Source organism: Salvelinus namaycush, chromosome 1, assembly GCF_016432855.1.
Source record: "Salvelinus namaycush isolate Seneca chromosome 1, SaNama_1.0, whole genome shotgun sequence".
In the NCBI taxonomy this organism is placed as follows: Eukaryota; Metazoa; Chordata; class Actinopteri; order Salmoniformes; family Salmonidae; genus Salvelinus; species Salvelinus namaycush.
Genome location: NC_052307.1, coordinates 11,436,424 through 11,460,784, shown reverse-complemented (window position 1 = coordinate 11,460,784; position 24,361 = coordinate 11,436,424). Strand labels below are relative to the sequence as shown.

Genomic DNA, 24,361 nt, shown 5'->3' with positions numbered 1-24,361 from the left:
CTTAGGTACCTCTGCAGTTGTGCCGATTGATAGAGTTGCATCAACCTCAACAGCTGTTTCAAGGGTGGTGTCACCGCTGACAGACAATGTGGTAAATTCCTCCTTTGTTGTTGCTGGACTAGACAGGAGAGGATCAGTCGTGCTTGCAGGTTTCTTAGTGGACACATCTGAGATGTCTTCACCTGAACTCTCGTGCTCTCTCCGTTCATCCTCAGCTATAGAGTCTATTGTCAAGTCACCACTACCCTGCTCTGTGAAAGAGGCTGTGGAAGCCTCTGTTGGTTTACCTGTGCTTGACATGGAAGGAGATTGGGTTGATGTGGATTCCTGGGACTGTGTAAACTCTTTTGAAGAAACATCACCTGGAGTCTCAGATGTGCTCTCAGTCTCTCTGATTTCATTCTTATCAGTTGCTACAGTGAACTGGTACTTTGGTTTAGTGGTGGTCTCCACTGGTGCCTCCTCAACTGACCCTTCAGGTTTACTTGTCTCCTGGTCATCCTCTGTTGCTGAGGTTCCCGAGACCGCCATGTCAACGTAAGTGAATGCAGTGACAAATGGTGATGACGTGCTTGCTAGTCCAGTTGCTTGGTCCAAAGAAGGCTCCAAAGTTTCAACTGCTGCAGTGGGAGAGTCTTTCGGCGTTTCATCTATTTCTTCTGTGGGTGTGATGACTGTTCCTACAGTTGTGCTTTGGAATTGGTCACCGCTGATGATTGGGGAGGAAGATGTGATCATCAAAGCGTCTGACCATAGTGATGTTGGTGTAGTAGATTCCTTGGTAAACATTTCAGGTGTCAGGTTGCCAGAGCTCTCTTCGTCTGTGAATGTGACCACTGAGGCTGTCACACTTGAGACAGGGCCAGCTGAAGGTCCATCTGTGCCTGTTGGTTCTTCTGTCTGCTCAACCCCCTTGGTTCCATTAGTTACTTCAGTGCTTACTGATTTTGTAACCAATGCGTCTGTTGAAGATGACGTCGTATGCAGTGGGGCTGTTGTAATAGCAGATGTGTCATCACCTGAACTCTCACCCTCTGTCGCATCACTTTCTGAAATAGAGGGTTCTGTGAAGTCTCCACTTCCTTGCTCGGACAATGAAGCAGTAGCTGGTTCTATTGTCTCAGATGTGCTAGTGGATAGAGGGTATTGGGTTGATGTAGGTTCTTGGCTGAGCTGTGCGGACTCTGTTGAGGATGCAACACTTAGAGCCTCAGATTTACTCTCGGTCTCTTTGATTTCTGTCTCATCTGTGGCTACAGCGAACTGGTCCTGTGGTTTACTGGTGGTCTCAACTACTTCTTGAACACCTGAACCTTCTGGCTGAGTTGTCTCTTGGTCATCCTCTGTCTTTGAGATTCCAGATCCCTCCAAGTCCCTGGGTGAAGAGGTGCTGTGGGTATACTGTGTTGATGCTCCGGTTTGTTCCATCACCTGTCCAGTAGATGTATGAACAGTGGTATATCTACTGACAAACTCAATCGTTGACACTGGTGCCTTGGTAAACATATCAGGTGTCTGGTCACCAGAACCATCTTCTTCTGTAATGGTCAAGATTGAACTTGAGGTCACTGTTGGTCTTGATGTAGTGAAAGCACTAACTGACTCTGATGTGGATGCAGTTGTTGCAACAGAGTCCTTGGTGAACATCTTAGCTGTTGCTCCACTTGAGCTTGTATCATCTTCTGTGTGAACAGTAACAGGGGTACCTGAAGGTTTTTCTGTGCTTGTTGGCCTCTCTGTGACTTCAGTGACTGTCTCCGCTGTTGCTGTTTCTTGTGACATTGTTTTCTCTGTGCTATATACAGATGAAACTGTAGTAGTAGCAGTCACAGTGTCAGGTGTTGCAGTTTCATGTGATGCAGTGGTTACTTGTCCAGATTTCTCAGTGCTATACAGAGAATTAGCTGTAGTTGTAGCAGTCTGTGGAGACTCCCCTGTTGCAGTTCCATGTGATGCTGTAGTCTCTACATGTTCTGGTTTCTCAGTACTAAACAGAGGAAAAGTGGTGGTTGTTTTAGTTGCAGAGTCTATGGTGAAAGTATCACTTGTCTGGTCAACTGAGCTTTCTTCATCTGTAGAGGAGATAACTGTGCTCGTCACCACCTCATCAATAACAGGTGTAACTGAGGGTTTTTCTGAACCCAATGATTTCTCAGTCTGCCCTGTAACTTCACTCTTTCCTGTTGTGATCATTACATGTGGCATTTCAATGGTTGTCATTTGTTCTGCTTTGACTGTGCTACAAACAGAAGAAACTGTTGAAGTGACAGGCTCTTTGGTAAACATATCAGGAGTCTGATCACCTGAGCTCTCTTCATCTGTGGTGAGAGCTGAGCTTGTCTCTGTAACAGGAATAGATGAAGGTTTTTCTGAGCCTGCCAGTTTCTCAGCCTGCTCTGTAACTGCACTTTCTGCTGTTTCATATGACACTGTGGTAGTAATTACTGGTTTCTCAGTGCTATACAAATACGACACTGTGGGAGTTGCAGTGTCTTTGGTGTAAATCTCATTTGTCTGGTCACCTGAGGTCACTGTAGAGGATAGGGTTGAGCTTGCCTCAGTCACTTGAGTATCCACTGTAGCTCCACTAGAAACAGCTGGGCTGAAAGTCACAGAAGGTGACACTGTTGGGGACACATCAACTTTTTTACTGGGTTCAATGCTTGATGATAATGTTGATCTATCATCCTCCATTTTGCTCGTGCTGAACATAGGAGATGCTGTTGTCACAAGAGACTCCATAGTGGACATCGGAGTAATCTCATCTTCATCTGTAGAGGTGACAGCTGTGCTAGTCTTTGTGTCATCACTAATCGGAGTAGCTGATGGTTTCTCTGTTTGCTCTGTAGCCTCACTGGTTGCTGTTGAGCTTGTGGTCACATCATGTTCTGTTTTGACTGTACTATAAAGAGGAGAGAGAGGTTTTGCAGTAGATGTGCTAGTAAACATACCAGGGTCACCTGAACTTTCCTCCTCCGTAATAGTTGGGGTAACTGACGGTTTATCTTTGCTTGTGGTCTCTTCGTCTTGTTTAGGTACCTCACTTGTCAGAATTGTGCCCTGTGTGGTGTATCGGCTGACTAAGTCTGAGAGAGTTGCCATGGTTGTCTTAATCATCTGAATAGTACTATATATTGGAGAGGCAGTTGTTGAAGGAAATTCTTTGCTGGACATTGGAGATATTGCCGGACTCTCAGAACCCTCTTCATCTGTGGAGGTTAAAGTTGTCTCAGTCTCATCAATGACAGGAACAACTAATGGTTTCTCTGTGCCTGTTCTGTCTTTGGTCAGTGCTGTTATCTCACTGTCCTGTGTAGTGTCTGCTGAGCTTGTTCTTGGTAACGTTGTTGTGGATCCAAACAAGATCTGTTCCATGTTGGATGATGGAGAGCTGGTTGTGAACATATCAGGAGTTTGGTCTCCTGTGGTCTCCTCCTCTGGTATGGAAACCATATGTGCTGCAGTCGTGTCTTTCACGGTGGGAGACACAAAAGGCTGGCTAACTGTTGTTCCCTCTTTCTGGCTTGTCAAAAATTCAGCTGTGGTAGAGCTCAAGGAATGCGATTTGGTGCTGCCTGCCTCTTTGGATGGCGTCACCTCAGTCGTGATAGTTTCTCCTAAAGTTGTTTGGGCACTTGTTGTTAAGGAAGGCAGAGTGGTGCTGGTTGGTTCCTGAGGAGTGTGTGTGTCCTGTGTTGATCCTTCCTCCTCGCCTGAGGTGGAGCCCTCAACGTCACTGGGTGTCGCTGGCGGTGATCCATCTTCAACATCACCAGAAGTGGGTGTAGAGACGGACAGTAAAGGGGTTTGAGTGGAGATTACAACATCTGGAACAGCAGAGGTGCTCTTTGTTCCTTCTGCAATTTCAGTCGCATCTGTGGACACGTGCAGTTCAGTTGTGGGAGAGACAGAGAGCTCTTCCACAGACCCTTCTGGCTGAGTCACCTCAGCATTACTGTCATCATCCGGGGGTTGTGTCTCTGATCCCTCCACCTCTTTGTCAAACACAGAGGTGCTGACTTGCTGGCTTCCTTCAGGGGGTGTGGGTGTATGAGATGTTTGGGTTTGTTCTGAAGCTTTGGTTACTGCTGTGCCAGATGGTGAAACAGTGGACACTGCTTCAGTAGATGTAGTTATGATGTCACTTGGTCCCTCTCTGGTTTCTGAAAAAGATGATACACCCTCAGCTGTTTGCTTTGTTTTGGATGGGGTGGTTTCCACAACCTGCTCTGGAGGTTCTGTTACATCTGTTATAGTACCAATCTCTATCACAGAGTAATCAAAAACGGTGGGGATCATCTCATCCTCACTGCCCCCCAGCGCGGTCACATTTCCCTCAAACTGGAACTGGTCTCCTCCTGGTCTCCTCCCAACCTCCTCCTCTACCTGTCTTCTCTCTGGCTCCAGGGTCACCTCATGTTTTCCATTGATGAAGCTCAGCATTGGGGTGATGGTGACAGCAGCAGAGGATAATAAGTCAGGTTCTCCACTGGCCAGCATGGGCTCACCATCCACCAGGGAGGGGGTGGCCTGGTCAGGAACGGCAGGGATGATAGGGAACTGACTCAAAGTGTCTAAGATCAGCAGAGTCGCATCCACTGAAAAGAGACAGGGAAATGGAAAGAAAAGAAGAGCGAGAAAGAGAAAGAGAGAGATAGAGGGAGAAAGAGGGGGGAAAGAGACTGATTAGCATACATGACAATGACACTATAAAAAGTAATTGTGTTGCTAACATTAGTTCCTGCATTTATTTATACTTATTACTAAATAATTATTGAAAGTGATTTATAAAGTGCACAAAATGAACAATTGTGACAGTATTCTTAAACTTATGATTAGATTTCTTTCCTCCTGAAATGTAACCTCACTGAACACAGTAATTGTCATTCTCTATAATTTTACTAAGGTGTGGATTTTCCAAAGATACAAAGAGTAGATTATGTGAAAATATACAGATTCCTATCCATACAGAAATTGAAAAGAATTCCCACTGGGCACAGACATCAGTTCAACGTCTAGTTTTGATTTACATTTAGTTAAGTTGTGAATTCAACGTGAAATCAACAAAACATTTCACCATGTCATTGGATTTGGGTTGAAAGTTGGGTGAAAAAAATACAAAATGCTCTGACTTTTTGCAAATCCAACACATTTTCCATGTTGATTCAACGTCATCACATAGGGGGTTGGAATGTCGTGGAAACAACGTTGATTCAACCAGTTTTTGCCCAGTGGGTTGTCTCAACTTTCACAGTTCTCCGTCCAGGCTGTATTTAGTGAGTGGAAATCCAAATAAAAACAATTCCACGTTTGCCCTTCCTCTTTCAGCTGAACTCTATTCAGCTCCATGGTTTACAAAAACATTGGACCTGAAATCATGTCAGATCACCTAGGTCATCAGTGGGGGGGAGGAGTCTGCTTCTACTCCTGTTAACCTTTATTATTTGTGGGTCCTCTGTCTAGTCATGAATAGCAGGGGATGGTAAAATCGAGTGGCAAGATCCAGCACTAAGTAGAGCTCAGCAGCTAATACCTGTTATGTGCTTATGACTTAATGATTTGATATGGTCACAGCATCGTCACAACAAAGATAGCATGAGAGGACTAGTCACTTTAAAGGTCAGCCTACAAATAATCAAAATATTATAAATCAAATCTTCTCGTACATACTTGGAAACTTTGGCTTGTCTGCCAACTGAATACCATCCAAACCATAATCCACAGATTTATATCCCCAATTGATTTTCTAAGAAAATATGACCACAAGCCATCTAAGTGAGTCAGAAATGTAACATTTAGGCTTAACATTGAGGATTCCAAATTAAACAGTAACACTTCCAAACCTCTTCGTGGAACATCGTTTGCTTGTCTGAGGTTACCACTAATGCATTACAGGTCTTATGAAATGTCTGTATTGATGGTGGCCACTTCCAACTTGGATTCATAAATCATACATGTCTTGCAATACTACAGATGCAGGATATTAATTTGATCACCCTGTTGCAGGACAAATTTCCAGGAAATGTAAAACTTGTAGTGTATGAGGTTTAAAAAGGCTTCTGAAATTTCCCCTTTGAAATTTCAGACTTGATTTACCCTTACAAAAACTGTATCAACCCCTACAACAATGTCCATTAATTATAAACCACATAAGAATTTAAATTTCCTGTTGCTGCAGGATTATTTTCCTGCTGTAGCAAACTGGCTCAAATGAAGATCCTGCATCTGTACACATTCACAAACAATCAAATACCACACATACAGTATAGTGGTCCAATGACCTTGTGTGACCCTAGGCTTCATCAGTAGTTTTTTTTTCTTCCGTCAGCTGTGTTCATTTCTTCTTCTTTTTTTATGGTAACTCAGCAGCATCCTTCACTCTCTCCAAAGCACAAAGCTATCCCCATCTTCCTACACGCTTTACGCCTTGCTTTGGAAAGCACACTGTGACATGCTCCACCAGTTAAGAGGATGGCATCTCGTACACCTCACAATACTTGGCAGTGATGTTTCAATCAGGCTGTTATGCGGAGCATTAAAGAATGCGTATGCTCGGTGTAACACGGCCCTTAAGGCCATGTCCTGCGGGCTGAAAGGTTCCCCTCAGACCCCAAGTCAACTAAGGCCCTGAGCAAAGACAGACATCCTGTTCCTTCCCTGCTTTGCAAACAAGAACGGCTGTTCGGAGTCAAACCCTGAACAGATCCATTGGATGTCAGAGTGTCTCCCTGGAGAGGAACGCGTGCCACATCTGATGATCGGCCCACACAACTGTACAGCCTTTGGAAAATAAGTCCTCACACGTCCCCTCGAGATGCACACTCCTGTGTTTTTTTTCCTTCCCCTTATTAATAACAAACGTGGTGAGTCAGCCAGTGCTTCACGCCTTGATCTGACGGCACTAAAATGTATTATAAAGCAGGTGGTAAATGGCTTGGCAGAACACAGAGCAGTGTGGTTGTCTCTCTGTCATGGTAATCAGCTCACCATTCTTTGGCTTGATCTGTTTACCATTTTCTACTTGCAATCCAACCAGCGCCAGGGTAGGGGATAATGGTTATTCATTCACCATTCACCACACACTCCTCCTCCATCTATTTCTCTCTCCCATCTGAAAAGAAAAGTTTCCCACAAGTTGTGGCTCAGATATATTAATGGCTGGAAGAGAGAACACCTGCAGGAGCCGAGAGCTGCAGAGGCTGACACTTGTTAAGGCCAGTGGCGCCTGGGAACACAGGAGAGCAATAACCCACCCGTTACACACACACACACACACACCCTCTTTAATCACTGCATCTTACCTCAACACACACTGCCAACCTCCCTACCCTTTCCACTCCCCCTCACCCCCACCACTACCACTACCACCACCCCACAACTACCACTATCCCCACAACTACCACTATCCCCACAACTACCACTATCCCCACAACCACCACTATCCCCACAACTACCACTATCCCCACAACTACCACTATCCCCACAACTACCCCCACAACTACCACTATCACCACTATCCCCACAACTACCACTATCCCCACAACTACCACTATCCCCACAACTACCCCCACCACTACTCCTACCCCCACCACTACCCCCACCATTACTACTACCCCCACCACCACTACCACTAACTTACCCCCACCCCCACCACCATGCCTCCCCGCCTCCCTCTTGGCCCTCCCTGCCTCAGTTGCTCAGTGGCGGGTGCCCAAGCTCCTGGTGACATATTACGCATCTGTTAAAATAAAACCAGCCACCCACATAAACCCAGGCCAGCAGTGGCTCTGGAGGGAGAGCAGTGCTCCATGCTGAGGACAGGCACAAACACTCTGCTGTGTGCGAATCATGACCTCAGCCACAAAACTCACCAGCTGCACAGCACCACTGCTCCAGAGTCCAGACCTATCTTCTGACTCTAATTCAGTGGGCAGGTAGGTCATGTGGTTGCTTTGGAAGAATCATTTTGTACTGGAGGGCACATAACTGAAGATCAAATTATAAGTGGACAAATATCCGTTTTCTGTACTCACTGGAGTCATTGTAGCCTATAAAAAGGGCTTGATAAGTGACAATAATCACTCACATCTCCCTGATCAGAATGAACAAAATTATGCCATAAGGGCACAGTGATATTTTATTGCACGTTAAAATATCACTGTGCACTTATGGCATCATTTTGTTCATTCTGATCAGGGAGATGTGAGTGATTATTGTCACTTATCAAGCCCTTTTTATAGGCTACAATGACTCCAGTGAGTACAGAAAACTGAGGCCAATTCCCATAAGCAAGTGGTGTCTCCTGTGGTGGCACAAAACAGTCAAGCCACCACGCCACCAGCTACTCAGATGTCCTCACAGAGAGGGGAGATTTTTTCTTAGTGGTGACATCACCTTTGAGGTCTTGAGGTGATGTCACCCTTGAGGTGATGTCCAGGCTTCAGTGTGCTGACAGGCATCTGTGCTTACTCAGGTAGGCTGCCAAGCCTCCTCCTTTACTGTCAGGCTGGCAGAGGGAGCTACGTGTGTGCGCACACACACACACACACACGCACACACACACACACATACACAGGCTGTGCCCTGGGTCTGTGGTGTGGCTCCTCTGAGCATAGCGTTGGCTCTCTCCCCAGCAGGCTGCACCAGCAGGCCTGTACTCTGAGAGGGAGTCCAGATCACCTGTACCCTGGCTCAATAGCAGCCATGTCCCATGGCTGTGCCAAACCAAGTATGTCCTGTAGCACCGTGCCAGATCACCACACTCATTTACAGCTAGGTTAGCACCACAGCGGGTCAGTAACACTGGAGTATCCCCCTGTTTTCTCCTTCTCATCTTTCTCATCCTCAAGGCCAGCCATATCCTCATTTTGACATAAATGCTGAGGGACAAGTAGCAAATATCCCCATATACTAAAATCTGAAGTGGGTGAGGTAATGTTACTGACACATGTAAAAGGCCACTTCAGCAGAAACTGCATGCCAATTTGCTTACGACACATTAAGGATTTTATTGCCTTGCACTGATTGAAATTAAAGAGGAAAAGTGGCATATTGACACTTGGTAAAATATTATAATCATGCTATTAATCTATAATCCAGCATTACTCAAAAAGCATGAGTAATCACACCTGAAACACACTGGCACTCTGAGCAACCATCAATAACCTGCTGAATAAGTCGTCAGGCACCTGTACAGTAATCCTTCCCACTGGCCGATTGACTGTGAGGTGAGGCCACACACTCCCTCGTCCTACACTGTTGCGGCTGCCTCAGTGAAGAAGAATACCAGCGATAGCAAAACACGAAGTGGGGAGAGTTATTCTTAACATTGGTAATTGACATAAGTCAGGTCCTGGAGGCCTCACTGCTATGCTGACCACGAAACCTGTTAATCCAATAAACAGCTGCTTTCTGAGAGACTGTGAACTTCTCCATTTCTCACTCTGTGTTCATTTCCCTCTGAACCTCCAGTCTGTCTGGACATCTGTTCAGCTGGACTGACTGACTGAACTGAGGTGGTCCAGGCACTAAGAACCAAGTAGGCTCTTAACGGATGTGGGGAGAGAGGATCCACTGAGGAATTCACTAGCTAGCAGGGGAGAGGAAAACATTTACAAAAAAAGGGTTTTGCAAGGGGTCCCTTGACAGGTCTACAGGGGTGGAAATATATTTAATATTTTTAATGATTAGAAATAATGTTTTTTAGTTTTTTGTTGCTCTGTGACAGTGTCAGAAGATGTACAATTGTGACAATATGCTAATGTTGCCTTTGTCTTCTGTCATTTTCAAAGGGTCTTCTGATGTAAATAACCTACATGATTCTTGCCTGGTCTAAGGTTTTCATGAAACACACTCAAGTAGCCTATATAGAGTAAAATGTTGTAAAATATGAGAATAATATGACACTATAAAGGCAAAGCAACGTCGGTATTCTTCAGCATTGTTTAGACAAGCTAATTTGCTATAGCAATGTATGTGTTCAGTGCAGTAGTGGTTCCACACTATAATTGGCTATCCAAATGACAAGACAAGTCATCATTTTCCTTTTCAAGTATCCAGCAAAAAAAAAAGCCATTGTGGTAATATACGTAGAGATGCATGTTTCCAATCAGCTAGAATTAACTTCACCCATGCTAAATCAGAATACGGTTCGACTATGCTTCGTTTTTGCAGATAGGTTTACACAAAGACGATCTTTGTTTCACGATCAAGAGAGTATAAAATATTAGCGCTCCATGCTCCTCCAAACTACAGCATCTCCAAAAAAAAACAGCTACACCATTTGCAAAGCCAAAAACTATAAACATGTTCCATAATGGTATTGAAATGAACAACAGTCACACCAAAGCTAATGCTGATATGGCAGCGCCTCCATGTGTATGTCTGTGTCTGTGTGTGTGTGAGAGAGAGAGAGAGAGAGAGAGAGAGAGAGAGAGAGAGAGAGAGAGAGAGAGAGAGAGAGAGAGAGAGAGAGAGAGAGAGAGCGAGAGAGAGAGAGAGGGGGGGGAGAGAGAGAGAGAGAGAGAGAGAGAGAGAGAGAGAGAGAGAAAGAGAGAGAGAGAAAGAGAGAGAGAAAGAGAGAGAGGGAGGGAGAGAGCAGCACATGCATTCTCCTTGGCGGAGAGTCAACCCCCCCACCCCCCTTTCAGCACCCTGGACAGCACATGGTCTTACTTCTTCTTGCCAAAACCCCCTTTACTGTACATTCATGTTCATTGGCAGAGAGCAGCAGCACAGTAGACAATAAGTGTTAACACATGCCTGCGATACAGACTCTCTGTCATATAGGCCTATGCCTAAACATATTGAAAAGGAAAAGAGCTGTTATTCACAGTTAAACCAAAACATGTACTGTGCTTATGTTTTAAAATGCAAGTTGACAAGAGGAGAGTGATCATGTTGAAGACCCACCCTAGTAACAGTAGCCTAACACATCTGACCTCCTACTAGAGCAGACATAAAGGATCCCGGGTAGGGACAGACCTGAAAGACTACTAAGCACATGTGCACCACATGACTGTGTAGTAGGCCTAATCCTATTATAGGGAGGTCCTGATCTTTCCAGGTGATGCACAGCAAACCTTAACCACTGCAATCAACTTAATTGCAGACATCCAGGTTATCACTGTCATGAAAATAAACATAATCTGGAGAGCTACTGGAAGTTTATATGTCATACTTTATATAGGTCACCAAACGTTGAATTGTTACAGATCAACGTTTACCTCTGTTTGCCTATATCATATGACCATAGCATTGGACGTAATGGAATACAGTGAACAAGAGGTATTCTTCTTACCTGACTTGTTCTGCTTCTGCTCGTCAACATTGACAATGATGACATGGATTGGAAGTCCGTCTGGGCCCACGGTGGCTGGAGCCCTGGTGGGCTTGATCACGGCGGAGGTCATTGGGGCAGATGTGAAGTATTCTGTGTCGATGTCTGTGGGGGTGTCTGGGTCTTCAGTCAGGGTTTCACAGGGGAACTCAGGGATGTGAGTGGTGGACTCTTCAATGACCTGTACGCCTGAGGTCACATCCTCAGCTGACGTCTCAATGTTGATGAGAATGGCAACTGCTGTTGTGCTCACAGAGGAAGGCTGCTTGGATGTCACGGTTGCATGTAGTGTGGTGGATTCAGTTGTTGCGGCCTGTGTTTGACTTGCCTCCTCCCTGTACACGGTGGCTGTTGTCTCTACATCATGAGGAAGAGGTTTCTGGGTGGCCTCAGCTTCAGAAACACCCTCTGTCTCAGCCGGGTGAGTGACTGCTTGCACGGTTGACTCTTGGGATGAGTGTGTGGTCAGGGCATCCGTTTCTGAGCCATCTAAAGGCTTCAATGATGAATCCATTGGTATTGCTGAGTGTGTGGTTCCTGGTTGAGTCGGGGTGGTGGTGGTCTCTATGCAGGTGCCGGGATCTGTATCACACACGATTGGGAGAGTGATGGGAGATGTGGTGGTTGAGGGCTCATCATGTACCTCTTGGGTTGAAGGAACTGGTGGAAGTCTCTCTACAATTCCTTCAGAGGATCCCTCAAGGACCTCTACTGCTGAGGGTTGGGCACTAGCCTCAACTTCAAAATGATCAATTGGTTGATAAGTAGCACCACTTACTGACACATCTGGAGTGGTAGAGGCAGTCATCATTGTGGAATCATCTGTGATTTCAAGAGTGTAGGACACTTCAGTTACATGTAGACTGGAATCATCTGTAGTGTCCTCGGTACTAATAGGTTCATCTGTAGTTTGCTCAGAGGTGATTGGTTCTTCTGTAGTTTCCTCAGTGGTGATTGATTCAGTTAGTTCGGTTGTCGAAACTGATTGGGCGTCTTTCAGGTTTAAGGTCATCTCTGGAGTGATCCCTTCCAGGACGGTTTCCTCTGTGTTTCCATGAGCAAACATGGGTTCTGTGCTTGGAGAGGCCTCTAGAAGAATGTCAGGTTGAACCGTGCCGACTTCAATCATGGAGTGATCCTCTGGTTCTTCTGTGGCTTCAGCCAATCTCTGCCCAGATTCTGTGCTCTGTGGCTGGGCCACGGTGGTACCTACAGACTCTTCAGGTTTGGCATCATCCACCAGTACGGCTGCAGTGGCCGGAGGGGGAGCAGTGGAGGTAGAATCACCAGGATGTGGAGCTGTTGGACTTCCTGTTGTAGTGGGTGGAGCTTGGAACGAGTCTCCACGGCCTGGGTACGACTCCACATGGCTTGAGATTTCCTCAAAGTCATTGACGTGGGAATCGGGGAAGGGCGTTGTAATGACATTGTCAATGGTCTGCTTGGTGATGGTGGCAACGGTAGTGTGTGGCTCTGTAGCAGCGGTTGTGTGTAGCGGGGTCACCTCTTCAAGATCATCTTCATGTGTTACCGGGGTGGGGCGAGGCGGGGCCATGCTGGTTGAGAACATAGACGGAGTCGCTGCTGTCTCAGCTGATTCTCCTGTCTCTGTGACAAGTTCAGAACTCAGGGTCTGGGTAGTGCTGCCTCTGTCCAGAGAAGAGAGCTCTGTTGTGGAACCAATGGGAGACGTGGCCAGCATGGGGGGGGGCGTGGTAGAACCCTCCACAGATACATCCACCCAGGTCGTCTGATTTCTCAGCTCCCTCGTAGCTGCGGACAGAAGAATAGAAATAAAGTCTATTACTGTCAATGAAATCCCCAGACCAAAAAAAGTGCCTGAAACAAAAATAACCAATGACCGACACATAAAAATATGGTCAGGCCACAAAATAGTTTGTTACATAAGAACAGCGTGATTAATAGACAGTAAATTCATATCCCACTGTCTTATTTTTGGACCACTTAACTATTTAATCTGGGATCTTTCATTCTATTTTCAAACTACCCAGTTCCTGTCTGAGGCTCACTGGCTGGCACCAGAATGCTACGTTTGTCTTGGCTGTACCTTGCCAACTCACTCAATCCGCCAGATTTCACACAGCACTACCCACTTACAATACAGCACACACGCTGGTGTATGGCACGACGCCAGTATAGACTTCACTATAAACCCTACAGTGAGTGTCCTCAGAAGACCCAGCCTCTAGACCTACAAATCATGACATCGTCTCCCACAGCCACAATAAGTCTAATAATGCAAACTCTGGAATAAAAGGAGAGCAACATAACAGAAAAAATAATGATTGATTAGCATTATTGGCTAATTGTTTATGAAACAAAGCAAAGTAATCCCCTTCAAACGTAATTCCCCTTACCAAACTTGGGACTCATCTTACAACATTCTATATACTTGCAGAGTTTATAATAATTTGTAACACTTGGTCAAAAGCTTTTCTTCTTGTGAGAAAACAACAAAATCAGAGTAAATACCAGGCATGGCTTAATAACATAGTGTCGCCATGGCATTTGAGTGTAGGGCATGAAAGAACTCTGTGTAAACATGACGCTTAAAGACACAGCTGTAGTGTTTATCACTAGTCACTCCATAAATTCTCACTTTCTCTCCAAGAAATAATGATATTATTCTGAAATAATTTTTTACATGTTATGGAGTTGACAGTCCCTAGAGCATCAGTATTGGAAGCAGTTTCCCACCCCTGAGGTTTGTAATCATAACAAAGGTTCAAATGACCAAACAATGGTCATAATTTGTGTCTAGAAGTCCAGTATTATCATGTTGATCCACTCAGAATGTTCTTTCCCCCCATTCCCCCCACTAGCACAGGCTAATTTCCCTAGCACAGGCAGATACTGTAATGTAGGTGAGGTCATTTTCAAAGCTTTCCATTTTAAATGTTAAGACAAGTACAAACTTTGAACAGTAATTTTACATTTCCTACAGTGTTTATCGGCATGCATGTAGCCATTAAGTGTGAATTAAACAGTAGTGTAAAGTACTTAAGTAAAAATACTTGATGGTACTACTTAAGTAGTTGTTTGGGGTATTTGTACTTTACTTTACTATTTACTTTTACTTCATTACATTCCTAAAGAATATTATGTACTTTTTACTCCATACATTTTCCCTGACACCCAAAAGTACTCGTTACATTTTGAATGCTTAACAGGACATGAAAATGGTCTAATTAACACACTTATCAGGAGAACATCCCTGGTCATCCCTACTGCCTCTGATCTGGCGGACTCACTAAACAAATGCTTCATTTGTAATTTTCATTTTCATTTGTAAATAATGAGTGTTGCAGTGTGTCCCTGGCTATCCCTAAATAAAATAAAAAATACAATTGTGCCATCTGGTTTGCTTAATATAAGGATTTGAAATTATTTATACTTTTACTTTTGATACTTAAGTATATTTTAGCAATTACATTTACTTTGATATATTTTAAACCAAATACTTTTAGACTTTCACTCAAATATGATTTTACTGCGTGACTTTCACTTTTACTTGAGTCATGTTCTATTAAGGTATCTTTACTTTTACTCAAGTATGACAATCGGGTGCTTTTTCCACCACTGGAATTAAACAGCACATGAACTTTTAGATGTCTATTGTGGATTAGCTCTTGCTTTTTGGTCTCTTTGTGCCTGTCATCGCACGGCCTCTGGGTTTACTAGTGTTGTTCCTCCCTGTGCTCCAGCTCCTGACTTCATGTGGTTACTGGAACTGCTCCTCCAATATTCCTATTACATAGCCGAATCATAATTATGATCCCTCCCTATAAGCTGCAGCACTGAAGGAATATTAAAGGTTAAGCTGCTAAGAGATCAAGACTATATTCCTCCCAGTCTGGTCTCAGTGACTGGATCAAAGCTTGATTGTTCAGAAGGCACATCCTCGCTCGTTCTCTCCCTGTCCCTATGTCTGACTCACTCTCCCCCTCTCCCTCTCTCCTTCTTTCCCTCTCTCCCTCATATATATATATATATATATATATATATACATATATATACACACACATACACACACACTCCTCTCCTCAGTGGCGCGACAGGCTGTGTAAAACAGATGACAGCTGTTCAGCATTACGTACTTTCCCTCCTTCTCTACCAGCTATCTCTGATGTAAGGTGTGAGACCGTTTTTTCCCTAGCAGGAAAAATAGACCGTGGTCTGTTAGAAAGCAGAGGGAGTGCACTATCGCACTGATGTTTGTGTGCTGTCACTGTTACACGTTCCTTTGTTTTCTCCAGTCCAGGGACCAAATTATCCCTCCATTTTCCTCCTCTGCCACTCATCTAACTGACTAATGTTTATATTATGTCTTATTTGGTGTTTTTGTGTTCCTGGAAGGGGAAATTATGAAGTGTCCCAGTCAATGGAAAAGGGGGTACTTGAAAAGCACTTAGGTGAGAACAAAACCAAAAAGGGAGAGCTAAAAGGCAACACATGGAGATCTAAAATGGAATACAGGAATGTGGAGGTAAGGGTGCCCTCTTTATGTGACCTCCTAACCCTGTGACTTCTAGCGTCTCTCAGGGAGGCCCAATGGCCTGGCAGGGGGCGGCTTATCTAGCCGATCCTCATTTAAAAAGATGGAATGGCTAGGTCAGAGGTCGGCTTATCTAGCCGACCCTCGTTTAAAAAGATGGAAAGGCCAGGTCAGAGGTCACCAAGGCTGACTGGTTTTAGAAGTCTGGTAAGTAGCTCCATCCGTTATCCTAACGTCTGCTCTGATAACTACCAAGTGAGTGTTACAGAAAAGGGGCAAACTCTGACAGCGGAAACGGATGGAGAAAAGAGAAAGATAAGGAGAGGAGAAAGGGTGACAGACCTGTATCGGCACTTTCTTTTGGTGGCCAAGTCAATTGGCATCACCTGGAGATGTCAGGTTTAGATAGAGTTTAAATAACTTGGATCAAATAAGTATATTAAGTATTATATATTTTTTTAACATCTTATATTTGTATCTTTTATGAGGTAGTATGTGACTGTTTTCTCTGCTCAACTGCACCAATGAGGTTATTCAAAGCTAGCCACAGAGAAAGAAAACACAAAATGTGCCCAGCCTTGAAGTAATACAGCTATTAGAGCCGGACAGATAATGACTGTGTAGGACCCTCCAACACACTATTTGTAAATAAATCGTCCATTAGTATCAAATTGGACTATGCATCATGTAAAACACCCATCAGATTGGGCTATGCATCAAGTAAAACACCCATCAGATTGGGCTATGCATCAAGTAAAACACCCATCAGATTGGGCTATGCATCAAGTAAAACACCCATCAGATTGGGCTATGCATCAAGTAAAACACCCATCAGATTGGGCTATGCATCAAGTAAAACACCCATCAGATTGGGCTATGCATCGAGTAAAACACCCATCAGATTGGGCTATGCATCAAGTAAAACACCCATCAGATTGGGCTATGCATCAAGTAAAACACCCATCAGATTGGGCTATGTATCATGTAAAACACCCATCAGATTGGGCTATGTATCAAGTAAAACACCCATCAGATTGGGCTATGCATCAAGTAAAACACCCATCAGATTGGGCTATGCATCGAGTAAAACACCCATCAGATTGGGCTATGTATCAAGTAAAAAACACCCATCAGATTGGGCTATGCATCAAGTAAAACACCCATCAGATTGGGCTATGCATCGAGTAAAACACCCATCAGATTGGGCTATGCATCAAGTAAAACACCCATCAGATTGGGCTAAGCATCGAGTAAAACACCCATCAGATTGGGCTATGCATCAAGTAAAACACCCATCAGATTGGGCTATGCATCGAGTAAAACACCCATCAGATTGGGCTATGCATCAAGTAAAACACCCATCAGATTGGGCTATGCATGGAGTAAAACACCCATCAGATTGGGCTATGCATCAAGTAAAACACCCATCAGATTGGGCTATGCATCAAGTAAAACACCCATCAGATTGGGCTATGCATCAAGTAAAACACCCATCAGATTGGGCTATGCATCAAGTAAAACACCCATCAGATTGGGCTATGTATCATGTAAAACACCCATCAGATTGGGCTATGCATCAAGTAAAACACCCATCAGATTGGGCTATGCATCAAGTAAAACACCCATCAAATTGGGCTATGCATCAAGTAAAACACCCATCAGATTGGGCTATGCATCAAGTAAAACACCCATCAGATTGGGCTATGCATCAAGTAAAACACCCATCAGATTGGGCTATGCATCAAGTAAAACACCCATCAGATTGGGCTATGCATCATGTAAAACACCCATCAGATTGGGCTATGCATCAAGTAAAACACCCATCAGATTGGGCTATGCATCAAGTAAAACACCCATCAGATTGGGCTATGCATCGAGTAAAACACCCATCAGATTGGGCTATGTATCAAGTAAAACACCCATCAGATTGGGCTATGCATCAAGTAAAGCACCCATCAGATTGGGCTATGCATCATGTAAAACACCCATCAGATTGGGCTATGCATCGAGTAAAACACCCATCAGATTGGGCTATGCATCAAGTAAAACACCCATCAGATTGGGCTATGCATCGAGTAAAACACCCATCAGATTGGGCTATGTATCAAGTAAAACACCCATCAGATTGGGCTATGCATCAAGTAAAACACCCATCAGATTGGGCTATGCATCAAGTAAAGCACCCATCAGATTGGGCTATGCATCGAGATCAAAGGCAGCAAGAGTTTAGAGTCATGATTTCATTCTAATGTTATCCAATCCCAATTTAGTTGCTGAGGGCGGAACACAAAAGGACATACAATGAGGTGAGTAATTCACTGTAACGGGCTACACAGTCTATCTAGCACGAAACGCACAACGCTCTACATAGGGATCTGTTTAGTTTGTTTTGATGACAAAAGAAACATGAAAATGAACATGCAAATAAACCATATACTCAATACAAGGTGAGTTATACACAACATATTGAGAGTGGACTGTTTTGTAGACATTTCAGTATTTGTGTCAGAGAGGGTGCAGACAAGATGAGGATTGGTGGGTGGGAGTGAAGCAGCTGCACTCTAAAGGGGGGACATCACAGCACTGTCCTTGACCAGAAATATTAAACCTTCTCTCACCTCAGTCTGTGTCTGAGTCGTGTGCTCTGAGAGTGCTCTGTTAAAATCCAAAAGGAACCCTTTCCACATAGATGCCTATGTATGTTTACCTGTAAAGCAGTAGGCTCCCAGCTGGGTGGAGGGTTCTGGGAAGCCAGTCTGGTTCCTGTAGCGGTACATGGTCCTGACGCCCAGTAGACCTCCACCACACTGCATTCTGGGTACGGCGACGGGATGGCGAGCGCTACCGTCGGAGAGCCAGCCGTAGTCACATCTGTCCAGACCCTGTCTCCAGGCGGAGTGGAGCTGACCCGGCGACGCCAGGACGGTGTTCCTGTTCTCACACTCCTTCTTTGCCTCCTCAAACGTCATCTTACGGGTCACAGGTGCATAGTACACCTCACCTGAAAACAAACAGGCATTACATGTCAATTGTGACTTTCTAGTGACTGGGCATCAGGATGTTGTAATACAACTTATATGTGTGCTATCACTGACTATAGTGTTATCACTAACTTGTTGGTCCTTTAAAAACCTGCAGGCATAATATTGTGTGGTATAGCTTGGAAAATAAATACATGTGAATCTGGATGACAACATAATGATGTTTGTTTCCCTGCCATGATACTAACGAGTGTCACAATACTGGTATCATCCATAACAAATATGTCATTCCAATTTGACCATGTGTCATGAAGATATAGACCAATAACTATAAGCCAGTGTCAGTGCAGTGGAGGGCTCTGGGCCTAAACCTTCTCCCACTAATTAATTTAGGACTACAGTACAGCATTCATTCCATTATCCTGAGGTGGGCTAGCAATGCTGACTATGTGTTTTCACTCTCAAAGACAGTCTGTCCCTCATGCCATTAGGTCCCGCACAGTGGGTGTGGCAGTCCATAGTTAATGTAGTCAACTTCATTACTCATCATCCAAAGTTCTTTTTCACTAAATAAAGATGTCAACACTTATTATGTTTTCAACCAGCCTGCAGTGGAATCTAGTTCAAAACAAGCGACAGTGGGGATAAAAAAAACTGCATGTCTTCAGTTAAGATTTGGGTGTAACGTTCACTGTCTTCTCAGTAGTTTCCATATGAATTATCCCATACTTTAAACCTTACAGATTTACTGCCGTAAGTTTCGGACATCCCCAGTCGCAGTGTCTGGTGTTAAATTTGTCTTTAATAAAGCAGGCGTGAGACATATTAAACACCACAACACACAACTGTCTGTTTCTGTTCTGTTGCCATGTGTCTCAGTGTCAAGGGAAGTATACTCTGGCTTGCTAAACATTGAAAAATGTTCACTGAAAGTCTCAGAATACATAAATATGCATTGATATGCACAGTAATACCATACAGAAACATTGTAGTATAAGGTATGACAGTGTATATACCATACAGAGGAAGTATGCATAAGGTACAGTATGACAGTGTACATACAATACAGGTACCATTTTGGATTCAGGATCAGGGCTGTTTGATGCTATTTCCTACTTCACAGCAACAACAAAATATATATACATATATTTTATGCCTTCTTGAACATGTGAACTTTCATATGCCTGAATTACAAATGTGTATGGGTTCCGTAAATATGAATAAAACATTTAAATTATGAGCCTAGTTTAGCCAAGGAGAAAACACTACGCGATATAGGGAGAAAGTTAGGACCCATGATTGGCTGAGATAATAGAGGGGGGACAATAGACAGACTACTTTCTAGAGGACAATGCCATGCTGACTCATGCGTTTAAATGTGTTTTTTTAAAGAGATGGGTGGGCCTAAGGCTTTAGAGGGCGTTAACAATGTTGAATGGGCATAAACAAAAAAGAGCTCTCTAGGAAGTGTGAAAATCATTCAAGGTCTGTTTTCTCCTACTTCTCTCCAAAGTGGGATAACAAGTTTATCAAATTTCAAAGAAGCATAACTTTTATCATGTTTCCCCCAACTGCAGTGTATGATATACAATTTTGAAGCTATGTGTCTGAACTTTTATAAAAATGCATTAAAAGAATGAACATTTGATTAAAGCTCACCTTCCTGAATTCCGTCACAAATTTGTATTTGTGTACTGTGCATTATTGCATACAGTATATGTATATTGTAAATGAGAGGGTTGAACTGTGAGCAGAACATGGTGAGGTACAGGTGGGGTGGGGTGCTGCTTCCTGGCTGACATTATACTGGAGTAACTACATGCATTCCTCAGCTAGCCTCCATAACAGTGCATTAAGATCAACACTACTACATGTTACACCCTAATGGTATTATCATACTCCTTATGATCCAAGAGGATTTGACCTGATAATACCACAAGGAAGACACGTGTGATACTTTCCCAGCATGAGTGGAGGAGTGACATTAGCGCTCAGAGACAAGTGATGGAGCACGCTGCGACTCACATTCAATTTGTCAGCAGGCTCAGCGTGAAGGATAAACACAGATAATAAAGTGTATTGGCCGCTTTCAGGCTTTCCCTTTATGGTGCCAGAAGCATTTAAAGCTCCCATCACCACATAGTTTTTGGTGTCGTTTTTAGAGCCTTTGTGAAGGAAGGAAGGATCTGGTCCAACATTGAGAGCCTGGCAGTTTGTCTCTTTTGATGGTTGTGCCTGTCAGGGGTATAACGTTTGGCACCTTGCTGCTTGTCAAAGTTACGTAGAGTTACTGTAGCCTTCACTCATTCCTATTTACAGACCGCAAGTATGTTATAAACAGGCAACAAACAAAATAGAATCCAGTAAATATTTAGAGAGGAAATGCCTTGCCACATGCATTTACTTGCTTACAATACCAGAATAAAGACCTAAATTGGTACATTGCCAACTCTTTCCATCACCAGGTGTGTAGAAACCCATTTCTCCCCCTGACTAGCATCAGTGTAGTTTAGCAGCTTGTCTGTGTATGGTTCCATTGGATGTGCTCATCTTGGTTTTCATTGGAAGTACCACTAGCCGACTCTACATCCAACATGTTGTTCTCTTACCATCTAGCTTGTCCACATAACAGTAGACATCATAGGTCTCTGTGGCCTTCCTGGCTCCATACGTCCTCACCCCAGCCTTCCTCTGCAGGTTGCCATAGCAGCCAGGTCTAGGTCTGGTGATTGGGTATCTACACATGCAAACAGAAGATAAGGTCACGTCATGTAATTGATCCTCAAAGGGAAAGGTGATTGCATCAGCTAACCTGTACATCATGTCATAAATGAGAAATCCAGGGAGTCAGAATAGAGCGGGTACTTTCACTGGCTTAAACTCAGTATATGTCAGTACACATGCAAATTCAGACCAATGACAGCTATGGCAAAGAGTTTTAGACTTCAGGCCCTGTGACAACCAGTTACCAGTAGCCTGGGAGACAGTCCTTTTCTGATTTAGCCAATTACTTCTATTTAGTTTTTGACACAAACAGAATAGAACATGGAAGGTCATCTCACCTAACTGACAGATCTGCGATCCAGCCTGCGTCACATTGGTCAAAGCCGTCATCATAGGCTGATTTAAGCTGGTCAAGCGTGGCGATGGAGGCTCCTATGGTTTGGCAGGCCTGGACAGCACTCTTGTAGTTCATGTTGTACCTGCTGGTGCTTGCCCGGTAGTGAAACACAACACCTGGGAACACACACACACACACACACACACAAACACACACACACACACACACACACACACACACACACACACACACACACACACACACACACACACACACACACACACACACACACACACGCGCACACACACACACACACACACACACACACACACACACACACACACACACAAGCACAAGCACAAGCACACATAAAAACAAATTAGTTCCTGTGTAGAAAAGTGCTCTAGTAAATAATGGATTCATAAATCAAAGAGTTAAAAACTGGGGGTCATGACTCCTGTCTAATAGCACACACAGGTGAAATAAATCAGGGTCTAATATGTTTCTTGTGATGATTTAGCTTAAGATGACTAGAACCTTCTGCAATGACCACAAATGAAGATAACACTGGATGATTTAGAGACGACACCATGACCCTGACTTCCCATATTTGTGGCAGTAGACTGACGCTGAAGAAATGAATGATAACTGCAACAAGTTGGAGAAATGGGTGGTTAAGTCTCTGTGAAAGCCAAAGCGATCCCAAATCAACCCATCCCTGTTTTCAATGTCCCAAATATGAGTTATGTCTGCCAGATAATGTAACTCCCCAAATAAAGATTGAGAATATGGTCATATTAAATGATTGGGACACAGTTATCCTTCTACACAAAAATTAAGATTTACACCTCAGTTGCCATAGCTCTGGAACTGTTCTGCATAATATCCCACTTGGGACATAGACTGTAAACATGCCAAGATTCAACATTGTATGTTGACACCTCATCAGTGACTGACCTTACTGTGTTTGTCTTTTATCAGATCATATCTAGTTTTCCTGGTGAGAAGATTAACTTTGCATGCCACTGTTTTCAATGAGAAACTGTTTCGATGCAAAACATTGGGAGAAAGAATGTCACACTAATACCAGATGTACTTCCTGATTAATGATGCACACATGATTGTTTCCTATGCTAAATCAAGAGGATAAAACAAGATGTCTTATTATAAGAGCATAGGGTCTCTCACCATTCAGGTAAAAAGGATGGGAACCATCAACAGGCACCAATATCACAAATGCACACAATACTTAGGCCTATAACGTAGCTGAGTAACTCCTCCCTATGGCATAGCCACTACAGAAGTGATGAGCCCCACGTGACGATATATATAGAGTTGGTTGTCTCTAGCACAAAATGCAGGAAACCCCAAGTCTACAGTCGACACATGTGCTCCCTACTTTCATATTTACTGAATGACACATTGAGGGAAATTGCTTTGATTTGTTACTAATACGTCTCCACCACTACATTCAAAGGTTGGCTCATCAACTTCATAAGCTTATCAAACATTTTCCATTATGAACTTGCCAAAGTGTCAATGTGCTTAGCAGATATTTTCTCCGGCATAAGGGAAGAAGCAGAGAAACTGACTATACAGAAATAAACAGATGACACCAACCCTTGACGTCGAGGTTGACCATGTCCTGCGTGTCCTCGATACCATACATGACCTCGCAGCGGTAGGTGCCGGCGTCGCTGGCTCGGAGCTTCACCATGGTCAGAGAAGAATCCCCCACATCCTCTGGGTGGCTGGGCACCGACACACGGTTTCTGTAGATGGGGCCTATCTTAATGACGCCATTTTGGGCCACCAGCACTGTGGATTCCTTTTCCCCATTCATTTTGGTCCATTTGATGCGCAGGTAGTCTGTGCTGGTGGGGGTTACTGTGCCGTTGGCGTTGATGGAGGGCTTGGCTGTGGGCATATTGGAGAAGTGGCATGGCAAAACCACCTTCCCCGAGAGGGAGCCACTCACAGGCCTCATCATAGTTAACGTGTTGGATGCTGGGAAATATTTAAAACAAAAAAGACTAGGTAAGTCAGCTGAAAATGTATAGAGAGATTAGTGAACAATGGCATGTTTTTTCAGAGCATAACAATGTTAACTCTGGGGCAGTATCAGTATGGGTGATAAAGGACAACAACAATAAAAACAACAAGAAACAATTCATTGATTCAAGGTTGTCCCCTTCAACCACACTACCCAAGCTTTTCCTCTAGCTTTTAACATCTGTTAAATACAGTCTGTGACAAGCTCTTCATAAAAAGTTAAACCTTTTATTCAAAGTTGAAACACTCTGCAAAGACTTCTAATTAGTCAAGTGTATTGCTAGTTTGCTATGAACCTCTTATTCAATAACAGACACAGAGGGTGTAACATTAAGTCCCAGACAATTAAAGGACATGCATCATAGCACCAAACTAGCTCTTGGAAAGTCAAGCCTCATCCTCAAAACTATGGG

At 43.8% G+C, this 24,361-nt stretch overlaps 1 protein-coding gene across 1 annotated transcript in view; it reads right to left on the bottom strand.

Annotated features, from left to right (window-relative positions):
• LOC120050420 (versican core protein-like) overlaps window positions 1-23,883 on the bottom strand; it is a 50,271-nt gene extending 26,388 nt beyond the window's left edge. The window contains exons 1-4 of the mRNA XM_038997013.1: window positions 23,517-23,883; window positions 21,898-22,072; window positions 21,445-21,572; window positions 18,562-18,855 (exon numbers count right to left, since the gene is read on the bottom strand). Coding sequence (XP_038852941.1) covers window positions 18,562-18,855; window positions 21,445-21,572; window positions 21,898-22,072; window positions 23,517-23,883 — 964 coding nt within the window. The remainder of the gene's footprint in view (window positions 1-18,561; window positions 18,856-21,444; window positions 21,573-21,897; window positions 22,073-23,516) is intronic.
• Between the last annotated feature and the right edge of the window lie 478 nt (window positions 23,884-24,361).